This window comes from Podarcis cretensis (genome assembly GCF_951804945.1).
Source record: "Podarcis cretensis genome assembly, chromosome: 14".
In the NCBI taxonomy this organism is placed as follows: Eukaryota; Metazoa; Chordata; class Lepidosauria; order Squamata; family Lacertidae; genus Podarcis; species Podarcis cretensis.
The window spans coordinates 16,796,615-16,812,497 of NC_137183.1; the positions used below are offsets into that span (position 1 = coordinate 16,796,615).

The window sequence follows — 15,883 nt, forward strand, 5'->3', positions numbered from 1 at the left end:
GCTTGCTTTCATGGTATCTTTATTTATTTGCAAATATCTATAGGCTGCCTTTAAAAGCAGAACTCTCTCAAGGCGGCTTACATCATAAGGACACTGTCTGGATAGGAGTTAGAAGTTAAAATCAAGATAGTTCATCACAAGGGATGTAAGAAGGCATCGTCTGTAGTTCCACTGTTTCATCCTCATATGCAGCACAGTTTCTGTTCCACTGCAGTTCATCTTATGCCAACAGCTATGTTGTTTCTATTGATTTCCACTATGGCAAAGTTATGTAACTTACGCAAGTTATATCATCATTACATTATTCCACCCCATTCATTTCAAAGTGAAGGAATCACAGTGCAGGTTTTATTTTTGTGGTGTGTGTGTGAGATAATCAATTATGGTATGTATAGTTTTGCAGCATCAACAGCAGTGACTACTGATCACATTTGCTGGAATGATTTCCAGTTTGCACATGGATGCATGAGCAAACATTGGCAAGTTTTGCTTCCGTTTCCGTTCTCTGACATTTTTATTCACCGTTGAATTTAACACGAGTAATTGGTGAACTGAAACTTATTTGGCATGGAAATATCTGGCCCCTTTGGTCACTTTTTAGCACGTCTCGGGCTCTTTTGCACAATGGTGGAGCTGGAGCGTATTGTTGCAGTGCAAATTGTACCAGGTTGCAGAAGTCCATATATCTCTGCTTCAGTATAGTGAAAGTGAAAAAAACCTGCTGCCAGAAAGTCTACACATCCTATATTAATAGTTGCCTGTTGCCCTCCACTTTACAAAAGACCACTTTACAAAAGACCAAAGTGATTTTTATTTAATACTTGTTTACAGTTCAAATGTACTATCCATCCCCAGAAGAGATTGCCATGGATTCCTTCAGATGGCTGCCCTAGTCTTCTGCTCCCTTAAACCACGACACCTGTTTTTCTTTGCTGTCCCTGTTCTTTGGACTTCTCTCTGAGAGCCAGTGTGGTGTAGTGGTTAAGAGTGGTAGATTCGTAATCTGGTGAACTGGGTTCGCTTCCCCGCTCCTCCACATGCAGCTGCTGGGTGACCTTCGGCTAGTCACACTTCTCTGAAGTCTCTCAGCCCCACTCACCTCACAGAGTGTTTGTTGTGGGGGAGGAAGGGAAAGGAGAATGTTAGCCGCTTTGAGACTCCTTCGGGTAGTGATAAAGCGGGATATCAAATCCAAACTCAGAGTGCCTGCAGGGTGTTGCCTCTCTCTGCTCTTTCAAAGTCCTCAAAACACACCTCCACCCTGCCATCCCCCACAAAAACTTTGGCTTTAAACTGTTACAGTCCGATTAAATGCATCATCCAGCTGAGATTGCTTTGGGTGGCTAGGAGAAGGTACTAAACCTTCCTCTACCCCAGAAACTTTTCCCCCCTCTCCTGGTGGGAGAAAAACTCTTCTCCTTGGAGAATAGCAAAGCATAGGTGTTGAAGCATGCCAAACTTTAAATTGGGGTGGGCAATCTTTTTCAGATCCAGGGTTGTATTCCCTTGTGGGCAACCTTCCAGGGGCCACATTCTAGTGCAGGTGGGGCCAGAGGCAAAACCAGGCAGGGAAAGGGATGTAAATGCCCCATTTGTACCACAGTGCCAGGATCGAGCCAGCAATAAATCACACACAGTAACTGATTGATTAGAAGAGACAGGATCTGCCCAGGAATGCCAGGCCTAATGAGCACAGCAACTCTTCTTTGGTAGGTCTTGCCCCTGTGAGGCAGTTGTGGAGACTGTTCGCACAGCTGCCTAAGTCTCCTCTCCAGGGTTTCCCCCAAGCAATCTGAGACTATGCTGGCGTGCCTGCCTTTGCTCCTCTTGCTTCATGCCTCTCCTGGTTCTGGGAGACCAGTGGAGACGGGAGCTTGTCACAGCAGGAGAGGGAGACACCCATGCCTCTTCACCAGCCTGACTCGTCTCTGCGCTTTGCCCACTAAACACTGTTACCTCTTCAGCTTCTGACACCTCCTCCTTCCAGTCTTCTCCCTCATTGTGGTCCCACCACCAACCTCAGGCCTCTGAGCCTTCTTCCCTCGGGAGCTACCCTGCTGGTTCCTCCCCTGTTCCTTTGTGTCCAGCTAGTCCACGACACATGGGTTAGCTTTATACATACGCATGTCTCTCCAAGGATATATTCCAGCCAGGTAGAAGCATTAGAGGAGGGTACGACCTGGAGGCCTGCATTTGATCCCTCGTCTCAGAGTCATCTCCCTGCTTTAAATGGTCCTATATGTCCCCAGACTTCCCATGAGTTTTCCAGCAATCCATGGACTCTTGCAGATACCATCATGTTTGCTTTAAACCTCAGTCCACACCCCTGGCTGAAATGAAACCTGAATATGTGTTTGGCTGCCTCTGCTGATAGCTGCCACTCGCTCCCTTAAGTTGCTCCTTCCTTACCTTTGTTCTCCTCTTCTCCACTGTCACAAACAGATTTGCAACCTGATCAGGGACCTGTTTTCCCCCCTCGTTGTTGATACGCGCCGCTACAAAGCGCCGTGTAAAAAAGATGCCGCGATGTGAAAGGACAATAAAACGAGCAGCGACAGGTGCTGCACTGAGCGGCGCAATGGAAGTGGGACGGCACGGCAGTGGATCTGGAACAAATGCACCTGACACAGAATGCAACTTGCAAATGAGGAAGCAAAAGAACTGGGTTGGGAGCAGTGGGCAGAGAGAGTAGCAGTCATGGTTTAGTCAGAGGATGCATTCAGTTCTCAGTTGCAGCACTTCTTTGCAAGCTTTTGCAGCTCTTAATAAGGTGCTTGCAACTATGTAAATGCAGGGCTCGCTTACAAATGGGCAGCAGATCTAAGAGTTGCTGTAAAGGCCTCATAAGCCCTGGACTTGGCAGGCGCAAGTTTTGACAGTTTTTGCAGAGGGCTAAAGAACTGCTGGAACAAGGAAATGACTGGCAGTGTAAAGCTTTAAAGTTGCTGCTCACAAATTAGCTACGAATCCCTCTGCTTGCGCCTCCAGAATTGTAAGCTCAGCACTTCATGAAATGAAGGCAACGGACTGTGTGTTTTTATGTGTTCAATTGTCACTTTGTTGTTGTTTCCAGGATACCCCTTTTGCCACTCACAAGCAGCTGCTGAAATAGGGATGGACAAACCTTTGGTTTCTCTTGTTTATCATTTTTTTCAGACTTGGGCTCAGATTACCACTTTTCTGCATGCTTTTTTTAAAAAAAGTCTTCACTGAGATGCGCCAACATGGTAGTGCAAGTCTCTGCAGATATGTATACGCACACTGTTGTATTTGATTTTGCCTGATTTTCGCAATTTTCCTATTGCAATGCATTTTATATGTTGTTTTCACAAACATACGCGTTTTTACACACACTTTCCTCATTTTTGGCTGGAGAACTGCATCACAAAATTCGGAGAAGTGCGAATTTTGAAGCATAAGCTGTGTTTTTCGGTTCACATGTGGAAAGCGAGAATTCAATAGGCTTGCCTTAAAATCCAAACTGCACTGGATTTCTCCATCCCTATGCTGAAAGCAGCATCTGTCTTGAGCCCTTTCCTACTATGTATAGTGGTACCTTGGGTTACATACGCTTCAGGTTACATACGCTTCAGGTTACAGACTCCGCTAACCCAGAAATAGTACCTCGGTTTAAGAACTTTGCTTCAGGATGAGAACAGAAATCGTGCTGTGGCAGCGGGAGGCCCCATTAGCTAAAGTGGTGCTTCAGGTTAAGAACAGTTTCAGGTTAAGAACAGACCTCCAGAACAAATTAAGTACGTAACCAGAGGTACCACTGTACGTCTTTCACCCCATGCCATGATTCCACCCTCTACATACCCAGCGCTGATTGAGGGGAAATGCCTATTTTGGTGTAAATCATGTTTGTAAATTATCTCACACAAGAAGAAAAAACTCTGTAGGGTTCATAGTGGCAGACCTTCAGTTTCACCCCAGCCAGATTGTCTTACAGAACTACAGTTTCCTCTTCCCTTAGTCTCATCATCAGCTCCCTTCCACCATTTCCTGCTCCTTGTTATTTAGAAAGTCATTTATGAATGACATTGAATTTGAGGCAAGCAGTGAGTTGGCCAAGTTGGCCAATGATGCCAAATTGTTCAAGGTGCTTTAAACAAAAAGGGATAGTTTCAGAAGGATGTGCCCAAACTGGCAACAGGCAATAAAATGGCAAATGCCATTCAGCGTAAGCAAGTGACACACATTGGTGCAAAAAAACCCCAACCACCCTTATTTTGCATGTACGTTGATGAGGTTTGAGCTGGCGGAGACTGCCCATGGTGTCATGGTGAGTAGCTCAAAGAAAACGTCAACTCTGCATTCGGAGGTTAAAGGCAAATTCCACAACAAGGAACGTTAGGAAAGGCAGTGGCGTAGCATGGGTTGTCAGCACCCGGGGCAAGGCAAGTAATTTGCGCCCCCTAACCCATGGATTCGAATCCCTGCGGCAGGGTGCGCTCCCGCTGCTCGGTCCCAGCGCCTGCCAACCTAGCAGTTCGAAAGCACCTCCGGGTGCAAGTAGATAAATAGGGACCAGCGGGAAGGTAAACGGCGTTTCTGTGTGCGGCTCTGGCTCGCCAGAGCAGCGATGTCACGCTGGCCACGTGACCCGGAAGTGTCTCCGGATAGCGCTGGCCCCTGGCCTCTTAAGTAAGATGGGCGCACAACCCCAGAGTCTGTCAAGACTGGCCCGTACGGGCAGGGGTACCTTTACCTTTACCTTTAACCCATGGATTTGCGCCCCCTAACCCGTGGATTTGCGCCCCCTAACCCTAACCCCCAGATGTTGTGCCCGGTGCGGCCGACCCCCCCTGCACCACCCACGCTACGCCACTGAGGAAAGGGGTTGCGACTGAAACGAGATTGAACGAATCTATGATGCGACCATATCTGGAGTACAGTACTGAGTTCAACTCTGGTTTCCGCAGCTCCAAAAGAATACTATAGAGCTGGGAGAGTTTCAGAAAAGGGCAAGCAAACTTACCCTTACGAGTAAAGGTTACACCATTTAAGAGAGGCTCCGACATATAGATGGAGGATAAGTAACCAGGCTTTGAAAAGTTACTGGGCATGAAGGCAACATTCTACCTCCTCCAGTATTAGAAGCTGTAAGGCTCTGAATACCAGTTGCTGGGGAGTCAAAATGGGGTGTCTTGTCCTGCCTATGGGCTTCCCATAGGCCTCTTGTTGGCTGCTGTGGGGTCTCTGCTCTCCTCTAGAAGGGCTTTGCTAATGCTCTTTCCCCTCCACCATTATCTGAGGGATTGCAAAAAGTTGTTCTTTTATTTCTGAAGTTGCAAAGTATGACATTTCCTGATGTCAGGTTCCTACGCGGCCATAGTGTGCAGGTTTTCCACACGTGGTAGAACGTGAATCCTCTGGCACCAGGCATCTAACTTTAAAATGAACTCTGTGCGAGTACCTGTACCTGGACTAGCCCCCATTCCCTGGACAACGGATGGCACTGTGGTCTAAACCACTGAGCCTCTTGGTCTTGCCGATCAGAAGGTTGGCGGTTCAAATCCCCACGATGGGGTGAACTCCCGTTGCTCTGTCCCGGCTCCTGCCAACCTAGCAGTTCGAAAGCACACTAGTGCAAGTAGATAAATAGGTACCGCTTTGGCGGGAAGGTAAACGGCCTTTCCGTGCGCTCTGGCTTCCATCACGGTGTTCCGTTGTGCCAGAAGCGGTTTAGTCCTGCTGGCCACATGACCTGGAAAGCTTTCTGTGGACAAATGCTGGCTCCCTCTGCCTGAAAGCGAGATGAGCGCCGCAACCCCATAGTCACCTTTGACTGGACTTAACTGTCCAGGGGTACTTCACATTTACTTTTTACTAGCCCCCATTCCCTGGACCGCTCATTTACCACACTTAGCATATTGAGGCATGCAAGTGATTATGACAGGGGTCAGCAAACTTTTTCAGCAGGGGGCTGGTCCACTGTCCCTCAGACCTTGTGGTGGGGGCGGACTATATTTTTTTGGGGGAAATGAACAAATTCCTCTGCCCCATGAATAATCCAGAGATGCATTTTTAAATAAAAGCACACATTCTACTCATGTAAAAACACGCTGATTCCCGGAGCGTCTGCGGGCCGGATTTAGAAGGTGATTGGGCCGGATCCGGTCCCTAGTTTGCCTACCCATGGATTACTGGGTGCATCCAATACAGCGCAAAGTCGAGGTCACGTGGTGGTTTATCTGTTCTGTTGCAGAAATGTTCTGTGCTACTGGGGTCTGCTTATGCAAAGGAATATAGGAGGAGGTTGCTGGCAACTTCGCTGCACAACAAAGGGCGCAATCTGTTGCACAACTTTGGATTCCTCAGGTGTGCAATGTCAAAACTCTCCCTTTGCGCTAGCGGACAGAGAACGTTGGACTACCGCCATTATGTGAGAGGTGAGACTTCTTTTATATGTATAGCATGTGATTCTCTGAGCTTTTGATGCACACGGAGTCTCTTAGGTAAGAAAAGCAAAGGGACAGAAACAAGAAAGCTTTCCCTGTATTGGTGCTCTTATTAGAACGAACTCAACGATAACAGAATGCTTTGCTTTAATACTCGAGTTACATGAATACCTCACATTATTACACGTATGAAGCCAAATACGATGCTAACTTAGCTGCTTACAACCTCAAACCTTACTCCTGATACACATTCCAATAAATTTATTCTGTAAAAACAATAGTTTTTTGTGGTTTTTTCTTGTGTCCCCCCCCTCCCCATGATTTATTATTTTTTTTGTACAGTAAACTTTTCAACTACAAACCTTGAGTACGCGAAAGATGTTCAAAGGACAAGCATAACAAGGATTGATAAAAACTGGACTAAACCCATATGTTTTCACAATAAAAGCTGGCATTGAAAAATAAATAAAATTCTCTATTCTCACAATAGCAACAATAATGTACACAGAATAATGGATTTTGGAATGCTTACTTACTAGTCTAGATCTAGTTTTGAAAGTAGGGAAAAAAAACAGAAAAATGATGGCAGGATCTTTTCTTTCTTTCTTTTCCTTTTTAAGCCTTTCAGGTTGGGTTCTGCTTTTCAATTTGATGTTTTGGTTTATTTTCCCATAGGGTAATTATTATTTTTGTTAAAAAACACACACTATCAGGCGCTTAAAAATGGAAGGCATCCGAAAAAGTTCAAATTTGCTTTGGGGTTTTGAAAAAAAGCTCCTTGTATTCATCTAAAGAAACACAAAAGACTTTCACTAACTCCACATATAAGAACTAAGTCAGAGAAATTTACATTACATCATGACCTTGAGAAGTATTAAGAGTATAGCTAGCTAGGTATGTCTAATAAGGAAAGGTATTTTCATACAATATGGACTTTTTGAGCAGGAACGCAACTCAAGTACATTTTGCCAGGTTTTAAAACAGAGATGGCCCAAACAGTTTACTCTCCAAACTGTGGCTATATAGCATGTGATTTTGGGCGTGGGTATTTTTCTGCACGTAAATTTGATTTGTTTCATGAATGAATGGGCATGGATCCTTAATCAAGATGGCGCCATCTTGACTCGAGGGCTTTACGGAGATCAGGCATACCGTTACATACAAATATGTACATTTACATGTCGCATACAAAAAATCCAAAAAAGAGAGATGGGGAAATATCTCCTATTTCATAGAACTTGAAAATAGTTTTTCTTCTTCTTTTAAATTTCCTTACAAACGAAATTGTGAGCAAATATTTTGCCCTATATTGACTGCAATTTGGCGGGGAGGGGAGCACGTGAAACTGCCTAAGGAACGAAATCTAGCTTCTGCGCCATCTGCTGGCCACCCCTGTTTTCAAACCAATTGTAAAAAAAAAAAAGTAATAATACACCAAGAATGGATAAAGAGAATTTTTTTTTTAAAAAAAGTCATGGTTTGTAAGGAGAATAAAGATTCTTGCGGTTCTTTACCAGAGGGCACTTTATTTCCAAACATTTTAAATGTTACTGCTTTTTTTAAAAAAGAAAAGGAAATTTCAGAAAACGGTTTAAAGTTTGGAGTTTTGGCCCTTTGTTTTTTTTGGGGGGGGAGGAGGTGTCAATGATGGGCGCGTTGGCAATGTTCTCGCATGTCACATTTGCTGGAAAAGAGCGTATATTTTTTATTGTTTCGCGTGCGATTAAATAAAATGACGTTCAGAAAAGGGAACCCCTGGGGGGCGGGGAGATAACAATGAAGTTGAAAGTCGTTTCTGAGAACAGGGTGGGTAGGAATGTGATCTAAATGTGCATACGAACAGATATGCTGCTGATGAACAGATGTGCTGACTTCTATCAAATCCAAGAATTTTAGACAACCAAACATGTAACCTTCTTGTGTCTTCCCTTAATATGCAGCAGTCAATATGTTGGTTAAGTCTGGGGGAGAAACAGGAAGAATATATGAATGCCTTTACAAATACGCATGCAAACAATTCAATCAGCATTATGTTATCAATTGGATATAACATTTCCAAAGCGAGGCCTTTGGCATGATCCTCCAGGTGTTGAGTTTCATCCCTGACTACCGGCCAGAACATCTGGGAGGCCATAGAAAAAGATGTGCATTTCCATCTGCAGTTTATGTCTAACTAAACCCTCTTCCGGATCCTGAAGGAGCGTCTCCATCCCCATCGTTCACTGAGGTCCAGCTCCGAGGGCCTTCTAGCGGTTCCCTCACTGCAGGAAATGAGGTTACAGGGAACCAGGCAGAGGGCCTTCTCGGTGGTGGCACCTGCCCATCAGATGTCAAGGAAATAAACAACTATCTGACTTTTAGAAAACATCTGAAGGCAGCCCTGTTTAGGGAAGTTTTTAATGTTTGTTGTTTTATCATCATGTTTTTAATATTCTGTTGGGAGTCGCCCAGTGGTGGGGTATAAATAATATATAATATAATATAATATAATATAATATAATATAATATAATATAATATAATATAATATAATATAATAATATATTATTATTATCCTTGAAAGTTTATAAGGGCAGGGTGAAGGACTCTTAAACTAGCCCTTTCTTCAATATACTAAATTTCTACAGTTGGGGGTATTTGAAATATATTCATGGCCATTCAGGCCATTCCATGCACCCTCATTACATATCTTTAGGCGACAGGCAGAAATATTTCTCTTTTCCCTGGCTTTGGGCTAATTAAACCATCTATGGCCTTTTAAACTGGGGTGGGGTGGGGCAGGTACTGCTTTTGTTCATTACTACGGTGTAGTGGTTCTAAGGGGGTTGCTCGTGCGTAAGTTGCCGCCACTCCTGGCTAGCTTGCCTGGCTGAACCCTTTCCCCTGGACAGCCTTGCACTCGTGGCTGTCTCAGTCGCTGGCAGAGTCCGTCAGTGGGCGTTTCTTGAACTTCTTCCAGCAAAGAAGTTCTTTGACGCCCAGTCTTCTGCGCAGGGAGGGTGTGGGCAGCGGAGGACCCGTGCTCTCCCCGCTGGTCTCCGGCAAGGAGTCCTGGAGCCTTCTCTCCGATTCCCCCATCTGCCCCCCTTCACCCCTGGTGTTACGCTGATTTCCTTCCCCCGCAGATGGGCTGCCTCTCTCCCTACTGGGACCCTCTCCGGCATCCCTCTGGAGCCCTCTCTCCTCCTTTGGCTCCGATGACAGTTCCCTGACATACGGTATGCATTTTTGTGTTCTTATACTGCAAACCACCCTGTGATCCTCGGATGAAAGGCAGTACAGTATGGAAATTTAATAGATAATCATCACCATCATCCAATTTTTCCTTCTTCCACTGCACAATTCATTGTACTAGCAGAATGACCAGGGGGATATTTCCGACTCCCAAGTCATCGGGCCAAGCTAGACGAGATGCCATTTACACAATTAGCAACAGTGTGAATAGCTTTTAAAACATAAATTACAGGTGCCCCTGTGTCATTGGGTGGGGGGGAGGGAGATATGGGCCCTTGCCTTCCACTGTGGGCCGAATTTGGACCATTCCCCTTTTGCCCATTATTTTCACTGGGGATAAACATTCCAATTCACTCAAAAGGGAGCCTTTTACTCCACTGACAACAGCAGGTGCAGCTCTTTTCCCCGTGCCAGGGATCAATCAGGACTGCAGTGGCAGCAGGGTTTGAAAGGTTGAAGCTCCTAACCCCTCACGCGAGGGTCTACCTTCCATTCCCTCTGGGGATAGAAGTTCCCATGCACTCAAATGGCAGCTTTTACAGTCAAACCTCGGCTTCCAAATGCCTCCGTTTTGAAAAGTTTCAGCTTCCAAACGCCGAAAACCTGGAAGTAAATGTTCCGGTTTTCGAAGGTTTTTTGGAAGCCGAATGTTCGACGCTGCTCAGAAGCCAGTCACGTCTCAGTTGTCAAACATTTCGGAAGCCAAATGGGCTTCCGGAATGGATTACATTTGACAACTGAGGTTTGACTGTATTCCAGTGGCAATAGCAGCTGCAGTAGAAGGGCAGGGAAGGTGAAAGCTCCCGACCCCACATGCTACAATCCAGATTAAGGGCATTCACACCTGCAATTTACTTTAAAAAGACACCCATGCAATTGATAATTACGAATCATGATGCATCTTCTCTGTGCCATGGGGGTGACACATGGGTAGTTCTGGAATGACCATGCTACTACCACTGCTAGCTGGTTTATTTATTCTTTTAATACAGAACCATCCCTTTGCATCTAGTCCCACCAGATTATGGCCACACAATACATTTAAAGCACTTTTATACCACTTTAAAGAGCCGTGGCTTCCCCCAAAGAATCCTGGGAAATGTAGCTTGCTAATCATACTGAGAATTGCTGTAAGACCCCAGTTCCCCTCACAGAGCTACACTTTCACGAGTTCCCTGGAAAGAGGAAGTGATTGTTAAACAGGGTTGTCATATTTCAAAAAGTGAAAATCCAGACACAAAAGTTGTTGAGCTATTTTTTAGTTTTGCCCAAAGGAAATTCGCCAAAAACTATACTTACGACATGGGTTGCTGTACATTTGTATTTCCCCGGACATTTCACGGCCTAGGACGCTCGTACCTACGGGACCGCCTCTCCCCGTATGCCGCACGGAGAGCCTCAAGGCACATAAATAGCAACACCCTAGTGGTCCCGGGCCCTAAGGAAGTTAGATTAGCTTCAACCAGAGCCAGGGCCTTTTCAACACTGGCTCCGGCTTGGTGGAACGCTCTGTCTCATGAGACCAGGGCCCTGCAGGATCTGATTTCTTTCCGCAGGGCCTGTATGACAGAGTTGTTCCGCCTTTGGCTTGGAGCCAATTTGATTCTCTCTCCCTCTTTCTTTTTTTTTTTTTCCTTTCTCCTCCTGCGATGAGGTTTCAATATTTTAATGTTGTATTTTAATTTTGTTTTTAAGTTGTATTCATTCAATTTGTTTTTATTGTTCAATTTGTTTTTATTGTTAAGCCACTTTGGGAATTACAGCTCTGCGAGGGCGAATCACAATTCTCAGCACCCTTAACAAACCACACTTCCCAGCATTCTTTGGGAGAAGTCGTGGCTGCGGAAAGCAACCTTAGAATGCTTCAGATGTCATGGCCTGCATTAAAGTAACACTTACCCCTTCACTAGTTTTCTGCGAGTCTGAAGAGGTGTTTCTTGTGTCGTTGCCTGCTTCCCCAGCATCGGAGCTGCTCTTATTTTCTTCCTCTTTGCAGTCCTTGTCATCTTCATCTGCAGGAGATTTCCGTGACTGCTTGGAAGATTTCTAAGTATATCCATCAAGGGGGGAAGAAAAGAAGACAGCCTGTATTTAAGCATCGTTTACTTGGATGTTCTATATTCTATACAGCAGATTCTGACGGGGCAGTTTCTGGGTTCAATTTCATTTCCATTTTTGTCCCCTGTAATATTATTAATTACATTTATATCCCAACTCTGCTCCAAGGTGCTGAAGGTGACAGATATTATTCTCCCCATTTCCCCACCACTCTCACTATGGCCCTTTGTGGTAACTTAGGCTGAGAGGTAGCAACAGGCCCAAGGTCATCCATTGAGACTGATGGAGAGCTTAAATGCTCTTTTTTTGTTGAGTAAGAAGAAGATCAAACCTATCCATTCTTAAGGAAATCAGCTCTGAGTGCTCACTGGAAGGACAGATCCTGAAGCTGAGGCTCCAATACTTTGGCCACCTCATGAGAAGAGAAGACTCCCTGGAAAAGACCCTGATGTGGGGAAAGATGGAGGGCACAAGGAGAAGGGGACAACAGAGGACGAGATGGTTGAACAGTGTTCTTGAAGCTACCAACATGAGTTTGACCAAATTGTGGGAGGCAGTGGAAGACAGGAGGGCCTGGCGTGCTCTGGTCCATGGGGTCACGAAGAGTCGGACACGACTAAGTGACTAAACAACAACAAGAAGCCCGAACAGACCCATCTTGAGAAGAGCTTTAAAGTTCTTCACTTTGTCTGCAAGGCCTACTTGGCACACCAGCTCTGGGAGTGTTAAGGATGCCCTCTCTCCTCAGATCACCCACTAGCCATAGAGCAGCTCCAAGGGGTGGGTATAGGCACATTTTGCATATGTAAGTTGAACCCTTGGAACCGAACCCACATAAGATGAGGGGTTATTGTAGTAAGCCCCTGGAAGTCCTCCTGCTAAGATGGGAATTGAAGTGGGTTCCCATGAGGTAAGACAGAGTGATAACAGCAAGAATGTTTATTGTACTAACAGAGCTGGACAACAGGGGCAAAGCAACTGCTTATATACATTTATGAAGGCCTGGGACACTCCCAACGTGATTGGCTGTCTAAACTTCCAAGCTGTGAATCATGACTCAGAGTTTAAGGGCCAATGGCAGAGGCTCAAATCCTGAAATGTTCAGTGATTGGATGTCATGTATTGAATTAGAACACAGGGGCTCAGAATCCTTAGTCCAGACTCAAGCTCAGGCAAACACAGACCACTGAATACATAACAGGAATGTGACATTGCATCATCTTCATCATCATCATTATTAAAAGAAGTGTCATTATTCCATACTGCTGAAGGGAAAAAAAAGCACTGTATATGGGAAACAGCAATAAGAGGAAACCTTATGGATTACCTTCGAAGTGTAGGATTTTTTCCGTTTTGAACCCGCTTTTTCGTTCTTTCTTTTGCCTTTCCCGTCCTCTTCTACCCGGTCACCTTCCTCCTCGCTGCTGGCGTCTGCCGTATTCCCTCCTTCCCCCTCAGTTTCTGATGAACTTTGTTGCTGAATTGCCTTTGGAATGAGACAAATCGTTGCAGCTTGTTTTGTAACATCCCATATGAGGGAGAAACTGATCTAGAGATACTGGGCACTTTCTACCATTCTACCCAGATGTGAAACAGCCCTACTGTACAGATTGCCTACTTCTAAACAGAGCGGCACGTACTCAGTGCTAACACATGCGGGTCCTGCTATCCGAACGCTCGTTCTATGAAAATTCACTCATCTGAACGTGATGAATTAGTACCCAAATTTTGCTATACACACCACAGATTCAGATAACCAAACAGCTGGACCTGCGTGTAGTACAAATAAGCAGCCTTATTATTTGTTTGTGTTTTGCTGGTCCACAGCAGCCATTTTGCCAGAAACTCTGGTGGGAGAGATCAGATGAATAAGGGAGCATTTCTTCCTTCCTTCCTTGTCTTTTGCCAAGTTGTAGTGGATTTCCCTGGGTTTTTTTCTTCTTCATTTGGGAGTCAAAATTCCATGGTTGGGAACGCATTAGAAATGTTTCCAAAGGAATCAATGGAAATTGGCAACTCACTATGCAAACGCTCTCCTAACAAATGATTTCCTGAGAACGTATGTGTTCAGATAGCAAAACCTCCATGTAATGTACTTAAAACAGATAAAAAGGTGGTGCTATTTTGGGGAAAGGGAAGGTTAAAGTGATAGAGTTGGTTCCTAGAGAGAAGAGAGAGATTACAGAGGAGACAGTGGCTAGACCACAATCTAGGAAATGGCTGACCCATCTATGTAGGCCATAATCTGACCCTAATAGCAATGGGATGTTTATCTGCACCAGGGGAATTTTTAAAAAGTACCATTGGAAAGGGGAAAGGGGGAAAAGGAAAAGGAAATATTTTCTGAGTTACGAACAGGGAAAATGTGAAGAACTGGCTATTTTACTAATGGCATTGTACAGGTGTCATGTAACAAGTCACTAAACCAAGCAGTGTGGAAGCTGCCACTGATATTATTTTGTTGCTGCTCCAAAATTTAACCTCTTTTTACTAGACCTGACAGGCGGAGGGATGGAAGACAATGAGAAGGACCCAGAAGGGTCCTCAACCATTTGCAATTTGATTTACACACTTCTATGGCATCTGAGATTTCAGCAGGAATTGCCCCCACACTTCCTGGCATAGCTTCGCAACCACAGGGGCCAGACACTTGTTCTTCCTTTTAAAGAAATTCAGAAATGAAAGCTCCGCTTCTCCAGAACTTGAGATCTCTGCTCACTATCACATCCTGTGGTTTGCTCCCTCTCTCATGGGTTTGAGGCATTTTTAATATTTATTGTATTTCTAACTTGTCTTTCCTCAGACTGGGCCCAGAGAGAGGGAGAAAGGAAAGTACAGCCTTTACAAACAAACAAACAAACAAACAAACAAACAAACAAACAAACAAACAATTGGAGCCAACACTGCTAGTTCTAAACCCCAAACAGAAAACATGATGATTCTCAATAAGACCTGGTCTTATTATCATGATGGATTTGGCATATTATAACTCAACACCCAGAGGCATTGTTGCTGTAAGATGCTTCCTGCTAACTCTAGACACCTCTGAGGCCCAAAATTGTCTGTACTTTGGTAAGTGTGCCCTGGGAGAGGCTTAGCTGAGAAAAGCTAAAAGAGAAAAGAAACCATTCCTACCTGGTATCCAGTAAACTTGACACCGGGGTTGTTTTCGATTTCCCACAGGCCTTCGTTAAATCCTTTTCGTTTGTTCGATTTCCCAAACTTGTCTTTATATTCTTTGTATGGGAAGAGATCTTTAGGCCCCAGAAATGCGCTGTGGTTTAATGAAAATGACAGTCAAATGGTAGTTTCATTTGCTATATTAAGTACAGTAATATGACAGTCATTGTTCGGAGAAATTGGTCCCATGAAAAATGGAACTAGTTAGTCCTGATTGTGGCTTTGTTCAGACATCACAATACCAAACCATGGCTTGTGGTCAGACAAAACATAGTTTGGAGCTGCATGCCTGCTTTCCGTTTTCTGTCTGCTCAGCAATGTAGTCTTCAGATGCTGCAGCCTCTGGAGGAGGAACAGCAACTGTTGCTATGGTTTGCCAATTCAGGCATCACAACAAACCATAGTTAGCACAGACTAACTATGTATGGAAGTGAGAGCTGGACCATAAAGAAGGCTGATCGCCAAAGAATTGATGCTTTTGAATTATGGTGCTGGAGGAGACTCTTGAGAGTCCCATGGACTGCAAGAAGATCAAACCTCTCCATTCTGAAGGAAATCAGCCCTGAGTGCTCACTGGAAGGACAGATCCTGAAGCTGAGGCTCCAAGAATTTGGCCACCTCATGAGAAGAGAAGACTCCCTGGAAAAGATCCTGAGGCTGGGAAAGATGGAGGGCACAAAGAGAAGGGGACGACAGAGGACAAGATGGTGGGACAGTGTTCTCGAAGCTACCAGCATGAGTTTGACCAAACTGCGGGAGGCAGTGGAAGACAGAAGTGCCTGGCGTGCTCTGGTCCATGGGGTAACGAAGAGTCGGACACGACTAAACGACTAAACAACAACAACATGGTTTGCGAGCCTCATGTTAAAGTGCTGATTCTGGTTTTGTAACCAAGGAGAAAATATGGGTTTGTCAATTCATACAACATACCATGCAGTTTCCTTAACCATGGCTTGACCTGATGTCTCAATAGAGCCTAACCACAGCCTCATTAATATCAATAGCATTT

General features: G+C 44.8%; 1 protein-coding gene across 1 annotated transcript in view; it reads right to left on the reverse strand.

Annotated features, from left to right (window-relative positions):
- Window positions 1–6,534: 6,534 nt before the first annotated feature.
- HDGFL3 (HDGF like 3) overlaps window positions 6,535–15,883 on the reverse strand; it is a 57,850-nt gene continuing 48,501 nt past the window's right edge. Inside the window, exons 3-6 of the mRNA XM_079954414.1 lie at window positions 14,830–14,968; window positions 13,022–13,180; window positions 11,536–11,682; window positions 6,535–8,365 (exon numbers count right to left, since the gene is read on the reverse strand). Of these exons, the coding sequence (XP_079810540.1) occupies window positions 8,360–8,365; window positions 11,536–11,682; window positions 13,022–13,180; window positions 14,830–14,968 (451 nt within the window). The 3' untranslated portion in view covers window positions 6,535–8,359. The remainder of the gene's footprint in view (window positions 8,366–11,535; window positions 11,683–13,021; window positions 13,181–14,829; window positions 14,969–15,883) is intronic.